We start from the raw sequence: 25,916 nt of genomic DNA, 5'->3' as shown, positions 1-25,916 counted from the left end.
ATATACAATAATCTATAAGTACATGTCGCAGCATCAAGACTCTTCCTCTTCCTATAAACGAATAACATTAAATAATAACATAATGATGCCTTATTAAGAATAATAAAAAATACTATTATAAATATTTAGTATTTTGCAACAAATCCATCAATAATTATTGGTTTATACGTCCTATGTCAATCTAAACAACTATTTAGATCAACTAAACATATATAAGCTTTTTAACCGTAGAGAATAATGATGCATAATATTATTTTCTAAACGTCTGTCTTTAATCGAATGAGGTCAACAAACAAATTCCAAGAACACAACATGAGCGAAACATTTGAAAAATACAATTTAATACTCTATATTATGCATATTATGTAAAACAATATAATATTTTTAAAACAGTTTTTTTTCATTTAAGTGCGTGAATTTTCTTTAATAACTCAAAAAACGTGCAATTTACTATTCAGTACAAAGAAAATAATACTCATAAATTGGTCGATAATTATTTTATTGTTTAAAGTTTAAACTCTATAATATAATTACACCTATACCTATGCAAGTTCGGTACTGCGTTACTATAGGTATTCACAGTCCGTTTGTGTTATTGAATTAACATAATACATAATTACAGTTAGATAAACAATATTATTACTGTACATTGAAACAATATTTCAATTAGTGCACCCATGGTACCTACGTATAAATATATAATATTATGTTATATTTTATACTCATATTATTATAGACGTGTACAGTGTTATTTAAATGATTAATAAGATAGTGTACATAATATTATAAGTATTATTGTTTTTCATGTACGCCTTCAATAACATTGTTGCGTATGTGGAAAAAAAATTGTCGATCAGAGTGCAATAATTATAGTTAATTCTATACATTTATCCACAAATCGCATTATACATTGGTATAATTAAATACCAGAGTTGATTATAATTCATACGATCGATATGGTGCCAGCCACTGTTGAAATCGCCGTACAAACTACAAAACAATTGGATATTGTTTAACAAACAACGTGTTATAAATAAAATATTAAATAGTGATAAAACGTTTTTTTTTCTGTGCGTTTTATCTAATCCCGTCAGATAGTCCAATGACGATAGGCCCACAGCAATCTATATGAAATATTATAACGAAATCCGTGAAATACCGTACACACGGTAAACGCGAATGATCTTATTTAGTCTTCTGTCGACACGCACACACGGTCGTTATAGGTAGCGTAAATTAAATAATATATTTTATTCTATTTTTTTTTCTCCCGTCCAAAGAAGAAGAAAACGACTATGATCGCTTCCCGTTGTTTGCTGAATGGTTTCTTGGTGATCGCCTTAACTATGTCCGTCCTGGTACACGTAAGCGCAACTATAAGAATTACAATAAATTTAATGACACCTATTACATACCTACTATTATACATATTACTTTATACTACATACATAATTTTTCTCACTTTTCTCTTTCGACGGTCTTTATCTACGACGGAATACTATTATTTGTTACGAACAACTCATTAAATGTTTTATGGTGAAAAGATGCAAACGAATTAAAATTATAATATAGATAGTTACATTAAATTCTACATAATACAATCATTAAATTTATTTCTTGGAATTCTAATATGAATAACATAACTATATCGCAAAATTTATGGCATTAAATTTGTGTTCATTTATGCGTTGATCCCCATCAATTTGTGTTGTATAAAGATACAAATTTTCATATTTGTGAGTTTCATCTTAAGTATACTCATTGAAAGGCACTGCATAATATGTTCATATCCCGTAATATTTTGGCGATGTATCATAAATACATTTTATTTTTAATGGTTTTCCCCCGTTATATAACACTAGATATAGTAGATCTACCTCAAAGTTCAAGAGCCCACTAATAGAATCTTTATTTAACATCGATTATTATGATAATCGATAATGTATACTTATATTAAATATTTATTGTTAATATTTATAAACAGTTGAATTTATTTACACAACACAATAACATACGTTTTTTATCATTAATAATGTTTGTTATTTATTTAGGTATATGGTTTAATATTGTAGCTGCGTATTTTGATATCTAATAGATAAATCTCAAAAGATCATAAAGTATCAATGTTTTACCTTGGAAAACGGGAAAAACGTTGTATTTCTTCTTCTCGTATAAAGTGCACGTTCGTAAAAACACATGTAAAGAGAAAAATAATTTTCAACGATTTAAATAAACACCAAAAAAATATACGTTTTTTCGATTTCCCTGGTAAGACAGGAATAGTATTTTCGAACATAACTAATAACTATTTTATCATGCATTCAAACTTAACCCATTTTAGTGATATACATGAACCATCTATTATATCATATTATTTTTAGGTATATAATTAGAAAATTTGATAATTTAATAACGGAATCCAAACTTTCTTATTGTGACTTTAAGGAAGATTAATCTAAGTATTCTAAGCCCTCGTGCATCTAAACTATTGTTGATGTTATTGATCATATCATAAAATGTTTAACTGTATTGCAAAAATGTTCATAATTGATAATAAAAACGTTAAATATAATAAATTATAACAACTATGTATTATTATGTTGTTTAATCGTTTAATGTATACTATCAGGCAGATTATTTATGATTAATTTAATTTTTCACTTTTTGTCAACTATGGCTACACACCAAAGAACAAACGCGCATATGAAATACGACAGTCATGATACAATGATATGTATAATAGTGATATAGTATAGGTAAAATATAGGTACACTCGTACACTACAAACGTAATAACTTTTTATGAACACTCGTATCTACCTATAGTTTTTTTTTATAATTTAATATAAATTGAAAACTTTTATCACTTACTCTAATAAAATTATGAAGGTACACAAAATATGATTTATCTATACAATTTATATGTAAGAATGTACATTGTAAATGTATAAAATATATATTCTATGTTATCATATTACACTGTTACAATTTTCAATACAATATTATGCAATCGTAATATTATATCATGAGATAACATAGAAAATTGAATTTCACTTTAAACAAAAACAAAATTCCTAGTGGACTTTACGTTAACCGTAACAAAGTACGTCCTTGAAAATTTACTACTAACAAATAAACAAATAATATTTAACTAAATATACTTTAAATGTTAATATACATATTTATATGTACCAAGAGTTAAGATTCGCAGGAACTCAAACACTATACAATTACAAAAGAAAACAAACAAACACGTCTATACGATTATACATATGTTTAGCTTTTTTTTTAGTTAAAAAATTCAGAAAAAGTTTAATGTTAAACTTCTCATATGTATTTATTAATTAATATTGTATTAAATTATTAATATGTAATTATTCTATAAATTATACAATAAGTATAATAGTTATTATAATAAATTTATGACACACGTGTTATGCATTAGGATTTCAAGAAACAAATTTATCAACTCATAGAATAAATATGGAAGTTATATTAATTAAAACATTAACTAATCACTTTATAATGATATATAATCATAATTGTATAAAACGTCAAAACGTATTAAATATTTAGACACTATAATTATTTAAACAAATTTGATTAGCATTAATATAATTAATTCGTTCCATTAAAATATCAATTTGTACTTATATTCTATCGGAAAAATAAGACATGGATGTTATTATATATAAAATAATAGGTTTCCAGAAATGTAATACTTTCAAAATTGTTATATCCCTGAAATTAATTTTAAATTTATTAAAAATATATTTATACTCATTTAAGCTATACATACAATATGTATGATTTACATCTAACAGTCGATCTTAAAAAGATTAATAATTTACAATTTTCGTGGTTTTTTGTTTTTGAAAATTATTTTTTATTCGAAGAAAATTTTACTCACTTACTTTAGTTATCGGTATAATTTAAGTATTAACACAGATACACAATATATAATTAGGTCAGTAGTGATAACTTTACGATAAAACGAATAGGTATAATGATTATTTTTAATAGACTGATTTCATTACGTAATAACCAACTATATGAACAATTGCATTGTTCTCAAAACTTGAATTGATCGTTAACTCACGGTACGTGCCACTGTGTAAAACTATAACGCGATAAGTGATAACATTCATTTTAATCCATATACTTCCGAAACCCAATTATATAATAATTATTGACGTTTGAAATCTTTGAAAATGTAGTGTTCCCTGGAACGTTCTTTGCGAATTTCTTCACATCCCTGATCGTCGAATTCGATTATACTAGTCCATTTATATTTATACAATATAATATAGTACTCGTATTTATTATAATATAGCCCGAGTGTGGATACAGCTTACAGCGGTGTTTTGTAGTAAATACGTAAGTAAAGACTATGTAAAGTTTAGTCCAGTCGATCAGGGATGAGAGTTTAAATGGAGGCTCAAAAGTCGCCGCTCAGCAGTTGTTACGACATGTGATTCGCATCGCGTTATTGTGTTATGATATGTATTGTTCGCAGCAAGTGGAAAATACGACGGTAATGCAACGGCCTTCGCTGGTACAGATTTTACTGCAACAAGCAGCTATCATCGGGAAACGGACGGTTGATTTTTTCTTCAGGCCGAGGCTGATACTACCGAAAAACATTCTGGGAACAAGAATTGGATACAACGCTGTGTTGAACGACTTTAGGAAGAGAAACCTAGCTAGAAGGCGTTTGACGAGGAGACGAATGAACATGTTGGGAAGAATGAATAAGAACAGACATCTCTGGCCCGTCACACACTGACAGCAATCTCAAACCATTCATGAACAGTATTATCGATAGTATTATATTATAATAATAATAATTTAATGTGATGACGTATGTCGTTTTAAATATATAAATAGAACCATTCATTACGGTTGAAGTATTTGCAATGTTCCTTTACACACGAGGACGTATATCATGAACGTTGACCATGATAGAGTGTATCATAATATTATAATAAATTGTATTAAGTGAAAACGTTTGTGTTTGTATACAGTATTAGCTACGTCATGTATTTAAATTATTATTTGTTTTTTTTAAAAGTACCAATACACGGAAACGTAAAATATTTAAATACTTTTTTTTCTACAATGATGGTTATTCGTTTACTTAAAAAAAAAATTTAATCCTGCAGAAGGTTTAGAATCGATTGCTAAAGTACAATGAAAGATAACCGACACGGCAAACACTCGGCGATATTATTGAAAATTATGTTTCAAGTCAACGATTTTTTTTTTTTTGTCAAACACGAACATGCAAAGGTTTGACTAAATTACTGTCGATTTAATATACAATTGTCTGAAACCAAAATGTTAAATTATCACTAAATTGTATTGGCGGCGTGCCGGCGTATTGTTAAGCTAGAACATGCAAGAAGATAAATAAAAATATCATAGCTTCAAATTACTTTATTATTCGTGTTATATACCTTATTTATACGAGTAGAATCACCGTGCATAATATAGCTATAGTTTGAGTCGAGTATGCAGTCACACATAATAATCCGGATGAAACAATATTTTTCTATTTTTTTATGTATATTTTTCCTTTCGATTCCGATTGTGCATTATACTTATCAAAAATTACAATATAACGTATACTTATTAAATACTTCTAGTTTAAACTCGGATTGTAATAGTTGGATATCTTAAGTATCTATAAAATATATTTTGTTTGCCGGTCGGTTTTAACCACATTATGGGACCCCGGCGCTGGAATTAGTTAAAATATATTATGTTTATAAGTATATAGCCTAGGTATTGACAGGTATCCATTTTCGGAATTATAAACGATATCAAAGTACGTATTCGACCGTAAAACAATTTCTGATTTAAAATCGCAAATTGTAAACATATAGACGGCCCTGCTTAACGTTATCCTTATCAACTATCATATTATATTCGTATAAAATATATATTTGCGTATGTATTGTAATACTTTTTATAAACGCAACAACTGAATAACATAGGCTTCCATAGTTGTGCCTATAACACGTTTAAATTCAATTAAGGACAATCATGTTCGAAATAACGATGACAGACACTGTGGACCAATTACTCCTTTTATGGTCACTTAAATATAATTAACTCTTAGTTCGACAATACCACTAAATAATATTCGTTGGTTATTAAAATACAATGTTAAAGTTAAACAACAAAAGTCAAAAACTACGGTTTTATGAATAAGTAAAGACAAATTATAATGAAAGACTTATAAGCAGTCTTAGTCGAATACAATTTGACTCAGGACTACAAAAAAATATTTTTAGTTACATTTCTACAATATTATGTTATATTGTTATAAAAATTTGTAATTATATGATATAATTAATCGGTATAACGCAAAATTATTAATATTTATTTCTACGTTATTTCATTCAATTTAAGCGCATATTTCTCTATATATTATTATAATTATAATTATATTATTATTATTATTATTTTATTTATGATCTTACAAAAAATAGTAAAATAATAGAGTCTATAGTTTTTTTTACCATATACAAAATATTATAAAGTATTTGAATATTTCTGATGTATTTTCAGAAGTATTTTCAACCACAAATATTATTAGTTGGTCAAGGTTTTTTTTATAAGTATATATTTAAGCCACGAAACGTAACAATTTAAAATATAAAAATACTACTATCGTTTAAAACCATTCAATGGCTATTAATTTCTATCAAGGTTGTAAATATGTAAAAAAAAATTATGGGTAAACAGTAAACATAATCAATCGTCGATAGAAGTAATTTGTAAATCCCTTTTTTTCTTTTTAGTTTGTTAGCAATGTATTTACCTCGTATATGACGTATATTATTTATATCGTATAATATTACCTTATATAGTATCTAACCTCGTTGGTAAATATGATCAAATATTAGATTTTACGAAATTCGACTATTTTTCAAGCTATATTTTTATAGCCTTCAAGTGAGCTTATTATTTTATTTCGTGTGATCGTATTGAACACTATTTGATCGGATTTAATCTACACTCGTAGCATATAAGTTAATAATACCATCGGTTTTATTTATCATTTTATTATTATGTTAGTGTTCAAGAATGTAACATTTTTTTAATGCTACTTTTAAAACAATAACAAAATGAAAAAAACGAAAAAATCATAAAATTTGTATTTATCTAGGTATATATTCCTTGGTGACGCGTTATTTAATGCATGTGGATTTCGCTATCGTGACATAGTACCCAAAGATCAATTATAGGTTCAATTAGCTAACAGAAACTTTATATACCCTATATCGCAGAGTTGAATATTGAAGCATTTTCACTGTTTCAAAAAGTGAAGACAAACACGCATGCACCATGCACACACAAACACGCACACTCGTGATAGATTTGATCACTTCGATCTGAATCTGAAATAACATAATTCGCATGTTAAGATTAATTGTATCGTATAAAATATTTATAAAAATGTCATCGACCCATTTAAAAACAATAATTTGTAATAAATAATGATAATACGTTTTTTGGGGTGGTGCGGGAGGGTTCCCATAATAATATTTCGCACCGGACTTCAATGAAACGTAGTTGTGGCACTACTGTTATGGTTTTTTCCTTAGAACGCGACCGGCACACCGACTGGCGGGAGCGATGACGAAGACGGCGATGGCGGCGGTGGTGCCGTCGTCGTCGGCGAGGGCACGACGCCGTCACCGACGCTGATGGACCGAGTGACAGGCGTGATGGACAGCGTCAAGCAGCAAGCGTCCGAGACGCTCGACGGGGCCGGATCCGCGGCCGGAAGCGCGGCGTCCGTGCTCAGCCGCCTCCAACCGGGCTCGACCAAGCAGACGCCGGAAGTGGGCGGCAACGGACTGCGTGCGCCCGAGAAGAAACTTCCGACGGGCGACAACACGCTGGGACGACTGCAGGAGACCAAGGGACGCACCGTGGCCGCGGCCAAGAAGGTGGTGGACGAGACCATACACAAGCTGCAGTCCACCGTGAGCGACATACGACGCACTATCAGTGGCGACGACTGGGAAGACGAGGGCGGCGACCGGAGGATAAGTAGCGCGCTGGACGGCCTGTTCCGGGCCGTGGGCACGGAGGGCAAGGCGGTGTTTGAGTACGCGTCCGACGTCATCAACGAGACGGCTGACCGGGCCAAGGCGGCCGTCGAAAAGGCCCAGTCACAACAAAACAAGCGACAGCCCAACCAACAGTGATCTTATGTCATAATAATAATATTACGTTAATTATTTCCGATTACATATTATAATAATATAATATAATATTATATATTAGGTATTGACTGTTTGCGAATTTAAGTCTTAAATAAACTATTTATGTTTGTGTTACGTTGTCCGTTGATACTTCGAAATATTTGTACGATAACGCGAGTGTAATCGGTGTAAACCATCTCACAATATTTGTATACAATTTTATGATATATATTTTTTTTTTTTTTTTTTATATTTATTATGGCTTCGACATCGAAGGTCTTTAGCCTGCATTAAATTAATATACAAAAATGAACATTATAATTATTACAAGTATTTACATGAGTTTACAATTTGTGACTTATGTTTATATTGTGGAAGAATACATTGATTGCGTCCGTATTTTCTTCATTGAGTGCTTGATGGAGTGAGGTGGGGTTTTTGAGGATCTTGCGGGCTTCGGTGTATTTGGTGCAATTTATGATGATGTGTTCTAATGTGAGTGTGATATATAATATTCCATTTCACTTGGGTATAATACATAGGTTCAGAGATCACCCCGAAACATATTTTATAGGGATGAAATATCTCGTTTTATGAAGCGAATGTAACGACTTTGCTGTGCTCACTGAAAAGTAAAAGAATTTCACCACTACAGTTGTATATCTGAGTTTGTAAGTACGGTAGGTATGACTTCATTAATTGTTTCACCAAATGACGAGTAAAAAAAAATACCGACTGTGTATGGCGTGTCTCGTCCAATTCATTTTTTACATTCGTTATTTTCGCATATCACAAGATTTAACTGCAATTTCGTTAGGTATTGCACTCGTGTGTCAAGCATCGTGTATTGCAGATCATATCAGAGATCAGACTATATTACGATTGATGAATTTCAAGAGTCTGCAGCGACGCTCGAACTATTATTTCTAACGCTCAAAACTTAAAAACAAATATGTCTTTTACAAGTGAATTATATTTCATACGTGGTTTTCGGGTGTACTTATTTTTACATGATAATATGAAATTGTGGACGGCATTATTAATGTCGGTGTTACATAAGTTTATTTATTATATAAATACAACGAACATATTACTAGTATCAGTATTATTTTCGTATATAATATTATGTAGGTTGTATAGGTATATGTGTACCTTATACTCGATCAACTATAATTATATGCACAAATGAGACTGCTCTACATCATAAAAATAAATATACTGTGGGCTGTGGCAATAAATCGAACAAATCGTTTTATTCTTATACAATACAGAGTTATGTACGTCTAAATAATCGTGTTCAACGACAGAGAAAAACTTACAAATAATGTGAATTTTGTAAATCATTTAATATTATTCTATAAAATAGCTTATTATATAAGAATAAAAACCATAATAACTGTGTCATCGAGTAAGATTGTTCTTAAGAGGACCTGAGAACGTCTCACCGCATATTGAGGTAGTCTTCGGCTTACGAGGCCGTGACATAAAAAAATGTACGTTAAAGGACATCACGGTGCTAATTGTTTTTTTAATTTTAAGTTTCTTGGTGTATTATTATAATCAACATTATAAACAACGTTTTGGTAAAAATCCAAAGTTAAAAAAATGATTATTCAATGAAATAATGAGAGTTGATAAATAGCAGCGTGAAGTCACAGAGCCGACGACTGAGCAGCTATCGTATGTTTTACGTGTACCTAAAAGTAGTTAGATTTACAAATTAATCCTATATATATTTATGTGCTTAAAACGATGGTGTGATTTAAAATTGAATATACCTATCATGTTATATATGTTATCTCGTGTATATTGTAAAATATAATTTAGTAAAATGATCATTCGAATGAGTTTGTAATCCGCCGTATTGCCGTACAAACGAAATTTTACGATATTTAAGATATTCGTTTTATCTACAATAAAAAAACTAAAAAGTATATAAAAATTATAACTAAATCAATATCAAAAACACAAAAAACACTAAGGTTACATGAAATGTTTTTAAAAATATCATATTTAACGATTGTTAATCTAGAGTCTAGACACTTTTACGCATTGAATATACGCTACCGTTCCGAATTTGGCTCGGAATATCTAAACAATATTCACAATAAATCACATAATAGGTTGTTATACTTGTATCTTATATACTATAAGTTTAATTATATGTGAATTTACTTTGATAATAAAAATAACGAAGCTAAATATTGCTAAATGAGAATAATGAGATATTCTGAAAGTAAATGTGCACTATATTATGCTACTGACTTGTAAGATGGAGACAACGCATATAAAAGAAACATCCTTTTAATACAATTATAATATGCTAGTTAATATAATTTAATAAAATATCAACGTTGTAAATTGCACTATATTCTAATTATAAATATTATATTATAACTAGAAAATACACCATGGCGGACTGCAGAACAATAGTATAGTAAAATCTAATTTGACAAACGACAAATTAAAATTCTTGAAATCTTCTGATTTCAACGAGTCGCTATAGTGATAATCATACATCTAGCATATTATAATATTAATTACTAATTTACATAATACCTATTTTTTTTCTAACAATCGACATTAAACTTAGATAAAAACCATCAATATTAATTAACCTTATTCCTACTGAGATTTATATTTCCCTCACTATAGGCATATTAGGTATATGATTATAAGAGAAATGCCAAACAGTAACAAAGATAACATTTTTAAATAATCAAATCCTAAGCTAAGTGTCACTAATGGATGACTCCTTAATCCTGTTACTCCAATAATGTTTTAATCCGCTACTTCACATATACTTATTGTGCTTAATTGTAATTCAAATAAGTGAAATCAAAAGGGCATAAGTCGAAGAAAAAAAAACATAAGTCGAAATATGTGAAAACAAAAGGGCATAACTATAGTTAAGTCTATAAATAATTATAAATTCAAAAATGTTAAGGCATAAATGTACATAGAATGTAGGTACATAAATGATTTCTATAATATTCGTGTTTGTAATACTAATATAAAACATGATGGAACCAAACTCCCAAACGGTTATCCTGAAAAGTTGATTAAATTGACTTAAGGTCTTTCTATCTGGGATCAAAGGTATAGATTGTATAGTTCATATGAAAAAAAAATACAATTGAAAAACTAATCAATTAAGTATAGTAAATTATATTATTTGCTATATATTTAGTAGCACATTTTTATAAATAATTAAAATGTGTCTTAGATGTATGTTATACTTAATAGTTAATAATTAAGCCAATATCTCAATATCTGATAATAATAATTTATACCTACTCTGATCCTTGATAGTCAGATTGTAACACATTTATAAAATAAAAAATATGTATTGAACATTCTACAGATTGTTGCTTTTAATGTCTACATATTATTTGTTTTTATTTCAGTGTACTGATTGCCAAAAATTGGAAACATTTCGTGCTATGAAACATCATTTGGAGGATCTAATGGCGAGTAAAACAAATGTCATGATTGACGATCATTCAAACTTTCAGACCATTATCCAAAGTACGATCATTGAATGGAATAAGGAAGCCATAACAGCTATTGAAAATGGTACTAATTTATTAATGAATTCATTTCCGCTGACCGAAGAAGCTATTCAAAAGTCCACTCATAGTGTTAAATCCGACATCGAAAATGACAAGAAAACTAAAAAAGTTACATGAATAATTAGACTAATTAATACATTGAACAAATTCTTGTTTTTAAATAAAATATAATATTATGAAAAATATTATTATGTCGTAAATGTGATAAAATTAATTATTTTTTTTTAAAACAGACTTTTGATGCTTTAGATTATTTAGAATACCTAAGTCATAAACTCATAAATATTTGTTAGTTTTGCAATACTTAAATTGTAAAAACCTTTTATATTATGTACACTACTATATGACATCTTTTCTAAATATAAATTATTATCTATGTGACTGTATAAAAATAACAATAATAAATAATTAGTTTCTATAAGTTTATATACATACACTATTTGAAAATCACAACATGTTATATAAATTATAGGATATTAGTATGCGTATTATTATTAACAATAAAAAATATAAATACATGGCGCTATCTATGAATTTATTAATGAAACCCTCACAAATTTAATCATATTGTTTATTTTTACTATTAAGTATAGTAAAAAAATTTTGATGATTAATTTGATATACCCAATGTACCTAAATATATACATATTTAATACACGAGAGTCTACGTACAAATTATATACCTAATAATAAAAATACAAGTGAATTTATTTTGTTACTGGTTGAAAATATTTAATGCGCAACCAAACATTGCCACGGTTTTCGCCACGGATTAATATAATATAATCCGTGGTTTCCACATAACGATATATATATATAAATTATATAATATATAGTAATAGGAATATTACTACCTATACCTATTCAATATAATTCTAATAACTTGTCTAACTTCATCTATGTATTTAAATCAATTCACAGTTGTAAGAAAAATTCACTTCATTTTGACATATTATTGTCTTTGTTTGAAATTTTTTATAAAATGGATTTCAAGCGCAATAAAGAACATCATCTGATAATGATAACGATGATTGTAATGAAAAAAAGTTAAAAACCAGGGATACCGTAGGTAATTAATATCTCAAAGTTTTCGTTGTTCAATAACTAAATTGTATATAGTTCAGATTTTAACGATCGGAAATTTTCAATTATAGTTCGGATTTTATTTAATCACAATTGAATAGATATGGAAAATCTGCAATTCGATCATAGAATCAAATGCATAATAAGTAAACTAAATTTTATAACGATTTAAATAGCTTTTAGCCTTTTGATAGTAGTGCTAGACTTTTGTTTTTAACATACAACCAGTGGCGTAATTCATTGAATTACGATTGTATACATTATATTACCCGTGTTAATAATATATCGAATGATTTTATGTATTGTGTAATTTGTAGGAATAGCAAACAGGATAATTTATAGGTGTTAAAAAACTAAGTTCGTACAGACGAGTATTATTATAGATGATCATTATGGAAGACGTCCCGTCTACAATGAAGACCTTTAACTGAGAATACGTTAAAAATAATTTGAATGATAATATTTTATATTATATTTTAATTTTTGTTTGTATATTAACCAAATTCATTTTAATTATAATTATCATTTGAACTCTATACATAGCTTCGCTATAATTATTATTACTGAACGTTTTAACTAATTATTAAATGCTGAACATTATATAAATAAATGATTAACATGAGAAAACATATCATTTTTTTTTTTTTATTATTCTTTGTATTTTAATTATTTTTAATTAACTATAAATTACTATAAGATAAAATAACCAATCACGCCTAAATAAAATAATAGTTCATCTAATGTGACATTATTTATATTGGTTTTTTGATTATTTAAACTTGCATCTCTAATGTCACGGTTCTAATCTGCACATCACTTTTGTAAGTATAAAAATAACGTTATTTATAATCGTAATAAGTTTATAAACGTTTAAAGTTCAAATTTTTACAAAGTATGTCAAAATTGCAAAAATGTGCAAGTAATTTTGAAGTTGAAAATTAATAAAATTTTTAGTATTTATATTTAAGGTTAAAAAATTCAACACAATGTTTTCCTTCAAATATCTATAGAGAAAACAAGCATCATTATAGGAAAAACTATTATGAGCGTGCAAATTTTAAATTTTCACGAAAACACGTAACGATAACGATTTTAAATATTTGTTATTATTCAAAAAGTATAAGTCGTAAATACTTGAAAATTCCACCAGTTATTTTGGTTGATATTTTCTTTATATATAATTTAATTTATTTTAATGCTTCATATAGGCATTTGAAATATTCGTTTTTTTAGTTATTATTTTTTTTTTTTTTTATATAAAATATGCCGATAACAATTGTTTGGCCAAGTCAAAATCCTTGAATATACAAATAATAATACATAATATATTTTTGTGGAAAAAAGCTTAAAAAAATAAATTACAAATTGTTCGATGTACCACTATTATTTTATAATTTTCAATGATAATACATATTATAATCTTTTAGGGTAAAGCTAAATTTCAGTCCACCCCGGAGCACATACCTTAAAAATATATGAAGCTCATTTGATATAAATTATATCTCGTTGATATTACTACATATTATAGTATGTATTATGTACCTCTCTCAAACATTTAAAATAAAGATTTTTGTGGAAATCCGTACCATTTGAATACTTAAAGAGTCGCAAATAGATATTGGCATAAATAGCACAAAATATATTTTTTAATGTATGCATAATAGCAAGTATTGATATTGCTTCTCACTTTGATTAACACAAATAAAACCAATGGATTTGGGTGGAACACTGCATCTATTCCTAAACTTATTTGATGTTTAGACGAATCATGTAGAATATAGATGACTTGTGCTGGTATATCGTGCAATCACTTTGTATGGATTTTGAGTTGATATATTTTTAAAGCTTTATAGTGCATATTATGGAGAAATAATTGATTTTTTAATCATAATATATTATGGTCTAATATTCCAATGTATATATTATATTATATAATTATTTACCTACTCAACTATTATAACTATTTATAATTATGTATTTACTTACGTATTTACACTTAAATTTTGAATTTTGAGCCAGGCCCGAGTGCATATATGTGTAAGTAATCTATGTTATTAGGGTTTTAAATTTGAAGTATTTATTGTATTATCAACAATAAAAACAATACAAAAAAATTTTTTGTACGTTAAAAAGCATTTTAAATTCATTATGTTTTTCCAGTTGAAATATGTGAAAAAACTGCAATTTATAAAAAATAATTTATAATTTTCTACCAATTAATTATTTTATGGTAAAAAAATAAATATAAAAACATAATATTTTATCCATTGAAGTTATTGATGCTTATCACCGAAGTTAGGGGTATATATATTAAATATGTATATATATAATATATGCTATATCTATATGTATATTATATGATCTGTTTAAGTTATACGTATAAAATTATTGTAATGAAGTAATAATTTAACACAAAATACATAATTCAAAAATATTATTATGTATATTAAAAGTCTCGACGAATAATTAATTTTAATTTAAAACAAAATAATTAACATCGTTATTTGGTGTTAAAATAGGTACTTAATTTTGTTAATTTTGTACTTCTTCAAATGCATAAAAAAAATAATTTTAATAATTTTATATTGATGTAAGAACAATTTACATGTGATCTTGTACTAAATTTTAAAGAATTTTGACTCATCTGTGAATAACTTTTTAACAAAATAATTATATGTATAAAAAAACTAAATATAATCGAAAATTTCTCATACTCATAAATACCTCAAAAAAGTCAAACCATTTTAAAAATGATACCACGTATAAGTAAATAAAATAATAATATAAATATTTTTTGAAGCAAAATATAATATAAAGTAAAAACAATATTAAAAACACTTAACCTTGTATTAAATGTTAGGCATTACTAGAATATTTTCTATGGATTTCTTACTATAATACAATTTCGTTTATACAATCATTTCAAAACACCAGAAAAAAAGATGCCTTTGCATCAAAATCCCGGCCCTAATAATAAGTTACACAAAATAGGTTTTGAATCTCCTGAAAAATTTAAATTTCGATGTATATGTAAATAATTATGTATTCAAAGTTAAAATTGTTTAGTGTGCTTAGATGTGCATAACATATTTCTGTGAAAATTTGAAAATGTCAAAATAATGGACATGATCCCTAACAAAAGTGGTACTAAAACCTCTTGTAAACTGTCAGGTATAACAGTAAAAAAATTGGTGACGATACGTTGAACGGTGTGGATTTGTATCCGTGACAAAAAATCGAGACTTACTTTTATAGTATAGATAGTGAGTAATACTGAGTATGTATACTGTACAATCTATAGCGATGATAAATTATCACACTGGAATAAATAATGATAGTAATTATTATTATTATTATTATTATATTATTAAGATATGAGACGTTACTACTTGCTAACAGATCACATAAAGAGTAGTACCCTAACACTTTAAAATGCGTATTTTTCTTGCAAAATTTTAGTTATAATAAATAATATCGTAAAGGGAATATATTTTATTTATAATAATATATAATATATTTCTACATGTATTACAAACTGCAAGAAATATTAATGCGTTTCCCGTGGCTGGAAAAAAATAGAACAACTGTGATATTGTGTATGGGAAATGGTAATCACTAATCAGTTTTAAAACGACAAAAATAATATTTTCAAAGACTAATATTATGATAAACTACACTGTGACATAAGCAATCGCATTATTAGATAGATATTTACATTTTTATGTACCAATGTAAATTATTTAAATAAATTATTAAATGAAAATTAATACGTATTTAAAGTGTGTTGATTTAAATTTTGAATTTCCTTTTAAATATCGTTAAAACGAATTATGTTGGTTTGTGACGTTTGTGTTCTTGATACAATGCATTTTTATGTAACGAACTTCCGTCTTCCGGTATACCAAACTTCCTCAGTCCCTTAAAATTTGTTATATCGCGAGTTGGTTGTATTTTGAATATATTTTAATTGTAGTGAAAAGTTTCGATTCTTTAAAAATTAAAAATTTTGAAATTACAGTTAAATACAATTTGAATAATATTTTAAGTAAATCGGCATTCATTATCAAGGAGTATATCTCATTCAATGTAAATAAATTATAAGTCCGATAGTCTTTAAATAAACTTAAATTAAATAGGTAATTTTGTCGATGAATTTTTAATAAATGTAATCATTATTGAAATAGTATGGTAGTAACATTATAAGTTATAGGTAATTATTTGATTTGAGACACTAACATTAAAATTCAAGGTGCTAAGCAACCTTAGCACCCCTGCGATTTGCGCCTATGGTAATGCCTTAAAACTAGGCGTTTATATTTTTGAGACTTTAATGTTCTTTTAAGAACATTTTTCAAACAATTTATTTTTCTAGATTATTTTTAAAACTACTGAGAACTTCTTAGGTACTTTTTACGTTCTATAATATATAGTACCAACTATAGATCCAATTTTTTACTAAAACCTACGATCTAATTTGAAAACCAAACTATTTTCACCGATCTTAAAAATGACGTTATACACACACACGCAAAAATTATATTAGGAAAACAAACACACATTGTTGTAGAACTAACATATTCATAGCTCCGCTCCAAACCGAATACAGATGAAAATCAAGATATTTGCCCAAATCCAGTTTTTGAAAAAATATATTGGTTTTGATTATTTGTAATTCAAAAACGAATAAACATAGATATTTGTGTTCGTACTCGTATTTTCTAGACATGATAATATTTCGATGTGTTTTGAACGAACAAATTATTTAAACACAAAAACCATCGTTGAAAACCTGCTGTGCCAGTGGTCTGCGAGAAGACCGGACGAACGTCCCGAATCACCGAGGCATTTCACATTCGGTATCTGTAACCGATGAAGAATACGCAATTATTATCGCAAATCGGATCTGCATTGGCATTGTATTTGCATACTAGACCGGACACGTGACATCAGCAGTGTTAGAGCTTAAAACAACGATAGCCGTGTATATACCGCGGCGACGGTCCGGTGATATTATATAGATATATATATATGTTTATTATATTATTATGTAATATTAGATTCACACATAATTCAAGCCAAACGATATAGGTAATTCGATTAAACCCTGTTACACGGCGCACGCGGCGAATAATAAATTGTATTCGTCTGTCGATCTGCGCAGTGCGCGCACACTGCATTAATAAGGAAATATAATCTTTTCCTGCGCATATATCTATAGGTGATTACGCGGTTAATTTTAATCTGAACGATTTTCCAATTCCTTCTCAATACGTTCAATCCTATGTTTTAACGGATAGAATCATTTGTGTGCATACAATAGGCCGTCGTGGTATAAAATATTCGATCGTAACACACTTAAAATATGTCTCCACCACTACACTTATATAGTTATATACGAATATTAAACATGTATATATATATATATGTGTGTACGTAAAAAGTAAACGTTATGCATAACCGTATAATCTAAATAATATAGGTTACGTTTTCAATAACTCGGGTTTATTTTACATATTTAATGTGTATATCAAGGCGCGCGCACATCCTCGCTGGCCTCCTGACTCTATCCTCTCTTACAAATGGTAAAAGACTTTTGCTTGATAAATTGTTATACCAATAATAATTATCGTTTTTCAGTGTTACTACACATGTCTAATTACTAAACTTCTTTAAAACTAAATTCATACCTAATTGTCTAATTATATTCTGTGTATGATACAGGAGATTTCTGTCTTCACGATTTTTCTTCACACAGTTTACCCAAATACAAAACTAAATATACATACCTACCAGTACAATATTACCAAGACACATCGCTTTAGCGTAGGAAATTAATGATTGTGTGTATCTTATTAAGTTATAAATAACGAAGTCGATGTATTGACAATGATATATTATGTATATATAATTATTATACATTCAACATTGTATAATAGTACCCACACAATAGTAGAATACAGTATTATTACAGTCATATTTGAGTTTTATATTTTAATGATAATAATCACAAAATAAACATTGTATACAATAGTTAATGGTGAAGTAGATGCCCCTATGTTTTTGTCTATATAATTAACTTAAGGGTTCAGTTTTTTTTCAGAAACATTTTCCCGTTACTTGCAAGTATAGTGATACTATTTCTATTTTCTCGGAAACAATAATAATAAAAAAAAAAAATAGTAGTGACTTATGAGCGGCGAGCATGATTGTCTAATAAACAATTAAATCATCTGAAAAAGTTCTGGTTTGAAAACGCTCATCGGCAACCCGTTCAATCGATGGTGTTCCCATGCCTGCAGATACCTGAGTGAAACTTAACTTGTGCCCAAAATTATGGGCGATCATAATATTTTCATTTCTTTCTCGCAGCTTCATCAAAACAACAAATTTATGGTTATTAAATTTAACTGCTACCTTTGTAAACTGCAAATCGAAAATTCGATTAGGTTCGAAAAATAATATAATTATTGCATATATAATATATATGTATCTACGGTGTAAGACAATAGGTTGCATTAGGTCATATATGCAAAAACCGTCGATCTATACGAATGGCCAGTATACAATTATATATGACACGCCAACAGCAACGCCTACGCACCTATAGACGGTATGGGTATACACACACACATACACACCTATAAATGGCGATATATATAAATATATTATAATACGACGATATTGAACGTATATATAATATTATGTTATTGTAACACTGGGATCGTTATTATTATTATTATAGATTATTATTTAAATGTTATGCCACCCGATTTGAATAATATTATAACGCAGCGCGCGCGAACAACGTTTCCGCCACCCAAACTCTCTGGCGATCGGCACTCTGCGGCTCGGAACTGGGTGACGTTACGGCGGCGGTGTGATCCCCCCCTCGGTTAACGTCCGTTCATCTGTCTCTCGCGATTATACATTATAATAATAATATCGTGACGAGCTTGCAGACACACACGCTGTACGTTATAACGACAAACCGTATATTGCGATCGTGTTTATATGAATTTGTGTGTGCGTGAGAAGACGAAAGAGATGACATTGACGCAAGGTCACCTTGACCACCGCCGCCGCGACCGATCGACAAGATAATGTTATATATGAACACACATGCAATGCCGCGGGGTCCGCCCACCATACAACCCCTCTCACCCACCACAAATCATCGTCGAGATTTATCGTAATTTATATTTATACACGCATAAATAAGTCCTTATACTCTCTTTCACTCTCTCTCTCTCTCTCTCTCTCTCTCTATTACTCGCGCGTATTATAATATATTATAATATCGAGTCTCGTCGACACTTATTTTTTCTTTTAAGAAAATTGTTTTGCTCTAACCTCTCGCGCGTATTATTCGCTATATTATTATATAGGTACCCGCTTATTTACTCCTTAAAACCACTCGTTCAAATATATAGACATTAAAAACGTAAGTATTCGAGTTGAAACTTCTTCTATAGCGCCTACACGTAACTGTTCTTATTGCTTTGATGTTACGGGCAGGGGCGGATCCAAAAATTTATCAAGGGGGGGGGGGTGATCCGATACGTTACGCTGAATATAACTATTATTTCTCACAAGTCACTGCAAAGTAATAAATTTGTATCTATAATAAGATCAAGGGAGGGATATTTACCCTATTACCCCCCTGGGTCCACCACTGGTTACGGGTTTCCGACTTTAAAGTTGAAGAAAATCCTTATTGATATAATTCGTTGCTACTAACTAATAAAAAATAGTTGCTTACCATATTTTAGGTCAATTATGCGCCTATCTGTGTTATTGCTAAATTTAGGGTTTAAACTTAATTTATTTATTTGTTAATCTGAAATCAGGCATTTGTTTTAAAATTATGTATATGATAAACTGTTAATTATTGCAGTTCGTTTTCATCAAAAATAATAAATCAATTAAATTCAATATGCAACTTATAAAAGATCTAATTTTCGAATGTGTTGATTAATCGCTTTAAAATTAAAAATAAAAGACATCAACACTATCCTGCATTACAGATATGGACAGTGTTAATTAGTGTTCAATAGTTCAATTCAGCTACTGTATTTTTCTTTTTTAACTACTGGATCTTCTTCTATTACTATTTGTACTATTTGCACTACTTTCATGATTTCATTAATGATAATTAATTAATTATATTCTAAATACTATAAGTATCCTGCCGTGATAATATTCTCGTCAGTGTTGTAAATGATAAAATTTCGTGTAGGTACCTACTGACGAGATCAGATGTTTACAAATTGTGTATAAGAATTAAAAACATTTAAATTGTATAGTATGTTATAGATTCTCATACAAAAACAAAACGCTATCCTAATTTTTATTTATTCATATAGTTTTCTTTTATTTTGATTCTTTTTTTCTGGTTTTCTTTTTTTCCAAAAAAATGTCCATAAATAAAATGGTTGTTTTTTGTTTTAAATTTATAACATTACACAAAAAAATACATGTAAAGAAAACCCGTTTCAATACACCATATAATCATGTATATTATGATACAATGTATTTGGTACAGGCAGTATAATATATACAAAAAAAAAAATAATGACTCGGTTTTGCTTAAAAAGTGTTAACAAAGCTTGGCACAGTTAAAAAACTACCTAATATAAGTTACTTAAATAAACTTAACATCTTTACAAAAAATAATAATAATAATAATAATAATAGTAAAATGAAATAGCTAAATATTTCATTTCATATCAGAGTTAGAAAAACTCTAAGCTACAAAAAAAAAGTCTATACATCAACAACAAAATATATATAAGAACATTAAAATTTCAAAATCAATATTATTACACAATTTTGTCAATTAACATTAAATAATAATGAGAAAAATGTATGTGAACACAATGATTGTTTTTGATTTCCAGTCAAGTTTAATAAAAATATGTTATACTATTATAATATTATATCATATTATTGTACTCCTTAAGTAAATATTAAATATACAATATACATATTCAACAAACTGAAAAAGGGTATATTGTTCTTCCAAACTATAATCATAATAATATTTTTTTTTATATGTATAAATATATACATTATACTTATATAATATTATATATTATAATCATTAAAGTTTAGGGAAATATATAAATATTATCTTATACATGATAGCTTTTTTTATTATTATATTTGGTGCGATATTATAACATGTAATATGTATTATGTATGCAAATAATAATAATTAGACACTGCAAAATAAATTAGGAGTACTGAATTTTTCCAAATTAATATTGTTTTTTTTTCGTGTGTTACTATAAAAATTGTGTATACAAATTCGTTAAACTCTAAAAATCAAATAAATAAATAAAAATAATCCTAAATTAAAAATACATTACAAAAAAGAAAATTAAATTTTATAAACTAAGAAAAAGTTGTCAGGAAATTAAAAAAATCAAATTAACAATAATTTAAATTAGATTATTTACATAAGACAAGGGAATTCAACAAAATATTATTATTGTTAGACTTAAACTAATAACAATTATGACAATTATTATTATTATTTTATACATATTTATGTATATATATTATAATTGTAGTACTGAATAAATGTTAAAAAAAGATTGTGTAATTTCTACATATTATTATTTTTTTTTTTTAAGGAAACATCAATTTGCGGTGGTAACAATATTAAATTAGGTAATAATAATTAATAATAAGTAAAAAACAGGCTGCAATTATAATAATCAATCAATGGATTCCGATTTGATCAACACTGAGGTGGCTGTGATTGTAGCAGTGGTGGCGGCCATGATATTTGACTGCAGATTATGAGGTAGAGGTGTTTTGGGTTGATATGGTGGTGAGGTTATCACTGATACTTTACTACATCTCTTGTTCATTAGCGGTAAACTGTTGGATTTATTATGTTCTTGATCAATACCACCGTTGTTTTCCCATTTAATCGTCGTACAGTCATCTACTATTAAAGGATCTTCTTTGTTCGTATGCCTCTTCTGTTGGGAAACAAAACAATAATCATAGTATCAAACATCAAATGAAAATTATTCAATAATCATATCCATCATAAAGAGGTTCTAATAAGTATAATAATATGTTAAGTTGGCCAACTTATTTTTAGCAGTTCTGCAGAGTTATGAGTTATGACTTTCACGGATCGTGTTCAACTGGTTTTTAAGTATTTCGTTCTCTCGGACGAGTTTCTGATTTGGTCGCGGGTGGTAAAACCTAAGCACCACAGAAATAGTGAAATGGGTCCCCATGTAATTAGGCTGCGTGGGCTCCATTCCCAGCGCCGAGTAGTAGACCACCGTAAGCACCGCGTCCTCGAGCTTTGTTCTCTTTAGCGACGGCGGTGGTATCTTGGCTCTGAACGGGCGAACCGTACAAGAATCGGGCACAAGTTCCATCAACTTAAAGAAAAAAAAATACCGATAAGCCATCACGCAGACACTGCAGACACTTGCACATTGGTGATTTTTATTTCACACGTTTCTTCCGCTTAAAATATCAATATAGACAATCGTTAACCCGTACACTAATACTATGTAAGGGCACCAAATTTGTATTAGTCCTGGACGTCAAATGTCCTAGATCCGTCACTGACTAGTACTATATAAAACTGTAGGGTATATAATATACTCGTATAATCGTCTATATCTATCATACTTAATTATTGATTAATAATTACTTATATATAATATATATATATATTTATGATATTTATGATTTAAGTACCGATGTGTATGAAATTAAACATATTTCATACATCTACGTGTTTTACATATTAATAAATAATATATAGTTTTTTTATTTACTATGTAAAATAGCAATAAATAATTAATAGAAAATATAGGTAAATGTTTAAAATAATACAAAATGTTTCATTTTTATTATTTGCCTGACTTGAAATGGGAATTTAGTTAAATTCCTAGTCATTTTATTATTATTATTTTTAAAAAAAAAATATTTAATAGTATATTATACATCAGAAATATAATGTATATAAACGCACGTATAACCAGGTTCTGAGGTATATGTATTTTTATTTCAACGCGAGCGTTTAAATCTATTGTTTAAAGCACAAAGCACCCACTTCCTTTAATAGAAAATACGACGCAGAATATAATAATAATGTGATAAAAAAAGAAATGTACGAGTAAGTCATACGACATACACAAAGAATGTATATCAATTTTTTATCTAAACAACTATTTAGACTCACTAAACATATTTTAACTTATTAACCGCGAAGAATAATTATGTATTATATTATTTTTTAAATGTCTTTCTTTAATCGAATGAAATCAACGAACAAATTCCAAGATCATAACATGCACATAACATTTGAATATACAATTTAATACTCTATATTACGCATTTATAAGACAATCTGACAATATAATATTTTTAAAACGTTTTTTTTTTTCATTTAAGTGCGTGAATGTTCTTTAATAACTCAAAAAATGTGCACTGTATTATTTAGTAGGTACAAAGAAAATAATACTCATAAATTAGTGGGTCGATAATTATTTTATTGTTTAAAATTTAAACTCTATAATATAATTCGGCGATTGTAAACTGTGCCCAAAATACAGGTAAACACAAAATCACACATGTAAACTATATACCTAAGAAATACCGGGCGTAATTTACGTTTGCCCGTTTTTATCAGTGTAAAAAGGTGACATGTTAACTGCACTCGGGTAAAATTTAAAAAATCAATTTTTGCAAAATTATCTTTAGTGTGTACTTAATTCATTACAGTCATATAGTATGAGTAGGTAATTAAAAATAAAATATAATTAGGAATTAAAAAAATTTATCATTTCAAAAAGTAAAATAATTACAAATATTACAAACAATAAAATATTGTGGGTACATATTCATCAATTGGAGTTTGACTACTATTATCTTTATTGCATTTTATAACTTTTTTTGCCTTAGAATTTAGGTATTTAAAGGGTTCATTTATACTATTTAGTTTGATGTAATATATACTTATTTTTGAATTTCTTTTAACTTTTCTATGAATATGAAAATATTTGGATAACGTGTTGGTGTTTCTTGACGAAAATAAAATTTCTGTGATATACCTACTTAAAAAAGTACACAATTGTGAAACATAAAGACTTTAATAAGTAAAAATTTAATATGTTAATAAATCGGGCGCAGTTTACATTACACCTTTTTAACATAGATGAAAATTCGGGCTTAGTTTACAAAAAAAAAAAAGGTGATTCGGAGTTCGGACCCAGTATACGTATGCCCATATAATCACATCTATACCTGCAAGTTCGGTACTGCGTTACTATATTCACTGTCCGTATATATTATGTTGTTAAATTAACATAATACATAATTACAATTAGATGATCAATTTTATTACTGTACAGTGTACATGCCGGTTTGAAACAATATTACAATTAGTGCACCCATGGTACATATAATATAATGTTATATTATAGACGTAAGGGGCGTATTTAGGGGGGTGTGAGGGGGCCCGGACCCCTCCCAAAGTAAAAAATGAATTTACTAAAAATTGTTATTTCTGACATGAAATGATATAGAATTCCTCCAAAGAAATTAAAATATAAAATCGGCCCCCTCCGAAATAAAAACCTGTATATACGCCACTGATAGACGTGTACAGTATTATTTAAATCATTAATAAGGTAATGTAGGTATTAGGTATTTTTCATGTACGTCTTCAATAACATTGTTGCGTATGTGAAAAAAAATTTGTCGACAAGAGTGCAATAATTATAGTTAATTCTATACATTTATCCACAAATTGCATTACACATGGGTATTACTATACTAGAATTGATTATAAGACTGGTGTCACATTTGCGGAATATCCGCAGCGGATGTTCCGCGGCAGAATTTTCGCAATATCAAAATTCACATACTTAAGTACTATACGTCTATACTGGACACATTACAGTGAAATTTCGGCACCGAAAAAATAAAATCGCTACATGTCTGATTATTCTTATTGTCCACTGCGAATATTCCGCAAGTGTGACACCAGCCTAATTCATACGATC

The 25,916-nt window shown here is 28.2% G+C and overlaps 1 protein-coding gene and 1 long non-coding RNA gene across 2 annotated transcripts; both read left to right on the top strand.

Annotated features, from left to right (window-relative positions):
- Window positions 1–1,151: 1,151 nt before the first annotated feature.
- LOC114132851 (uncharacterized) lies at window positions 1,152–8,353 on the top strand. The gene is made up of 2 exons (XM_027998442.2): window positions 1,152–1,364; window positions 7,613–8,353. The coding sequence occupies exons 1-2, from the start codon at window positions 1,296–1,298 to the stop codon at window positions 8,219–8,221; spliced, it is 678 nt and encodes a 225-aa protein (XP_027854243.2). The 5' UTR covers window positions 1,152–1,295; the 3' UTR covers window positions 8,222–8,353.
- Window positions 8,354–12,617: 4,264 nt separating this feature from the next.
- LOC126555345 (uncharacterized) lies at window positions 12,618–13,490 on the top strand. Its single transcript, XR_007606819.1, has 3 exons — window positions 12,618–12,859; window positions 12,945–13,019; window positions 13,191–13,490. It is a non-coding gene; the product is annotated as an uncharacterized LOC126555345 (long non-coding RNA).
- The last annotated feature ends 12,426 nt before the right edge of the window (window positions 13,491–25,916 follow it).

Source organism: Aphis gossypii, chromosome 1, assembly GCF_020184175.1.
Source record: "Aphis gossypii isolate Hap1 chromosome 1, ASM2018417v2, whole genome shotgun sequence".
In the NCBI taxonomy this organism is placed as follows: Eukaryota; Metazoa; Arthropoda; class Insecta; order Hemiptera; family Aphididae; genus Aphis; species Aphis gossypii.
Note: the sequence above shows the minus strand (reverse complement) of the source record. Positions and strands in the feature narration are given on the sequence as shown.

What these genes read in the sequence shown, in the direction of transcription:
- LOC114132851 (XM_027998442.2), top strand. Translation starts at nt 1,296, where the DNA reads ATGATCGCTTCCCGTTGTTTGCTGAATGGTTTCTTGGTGATCGCCTTA. An exon ending in CTATGTCCGTCCTGGTACAC is followed by an intron (nt 1,365 to 7,612) that starts GTAAGCGCAACT and finishes TTTTTTCCTTAG; the next exon opens with AACGCGACCGGCACACCGAC.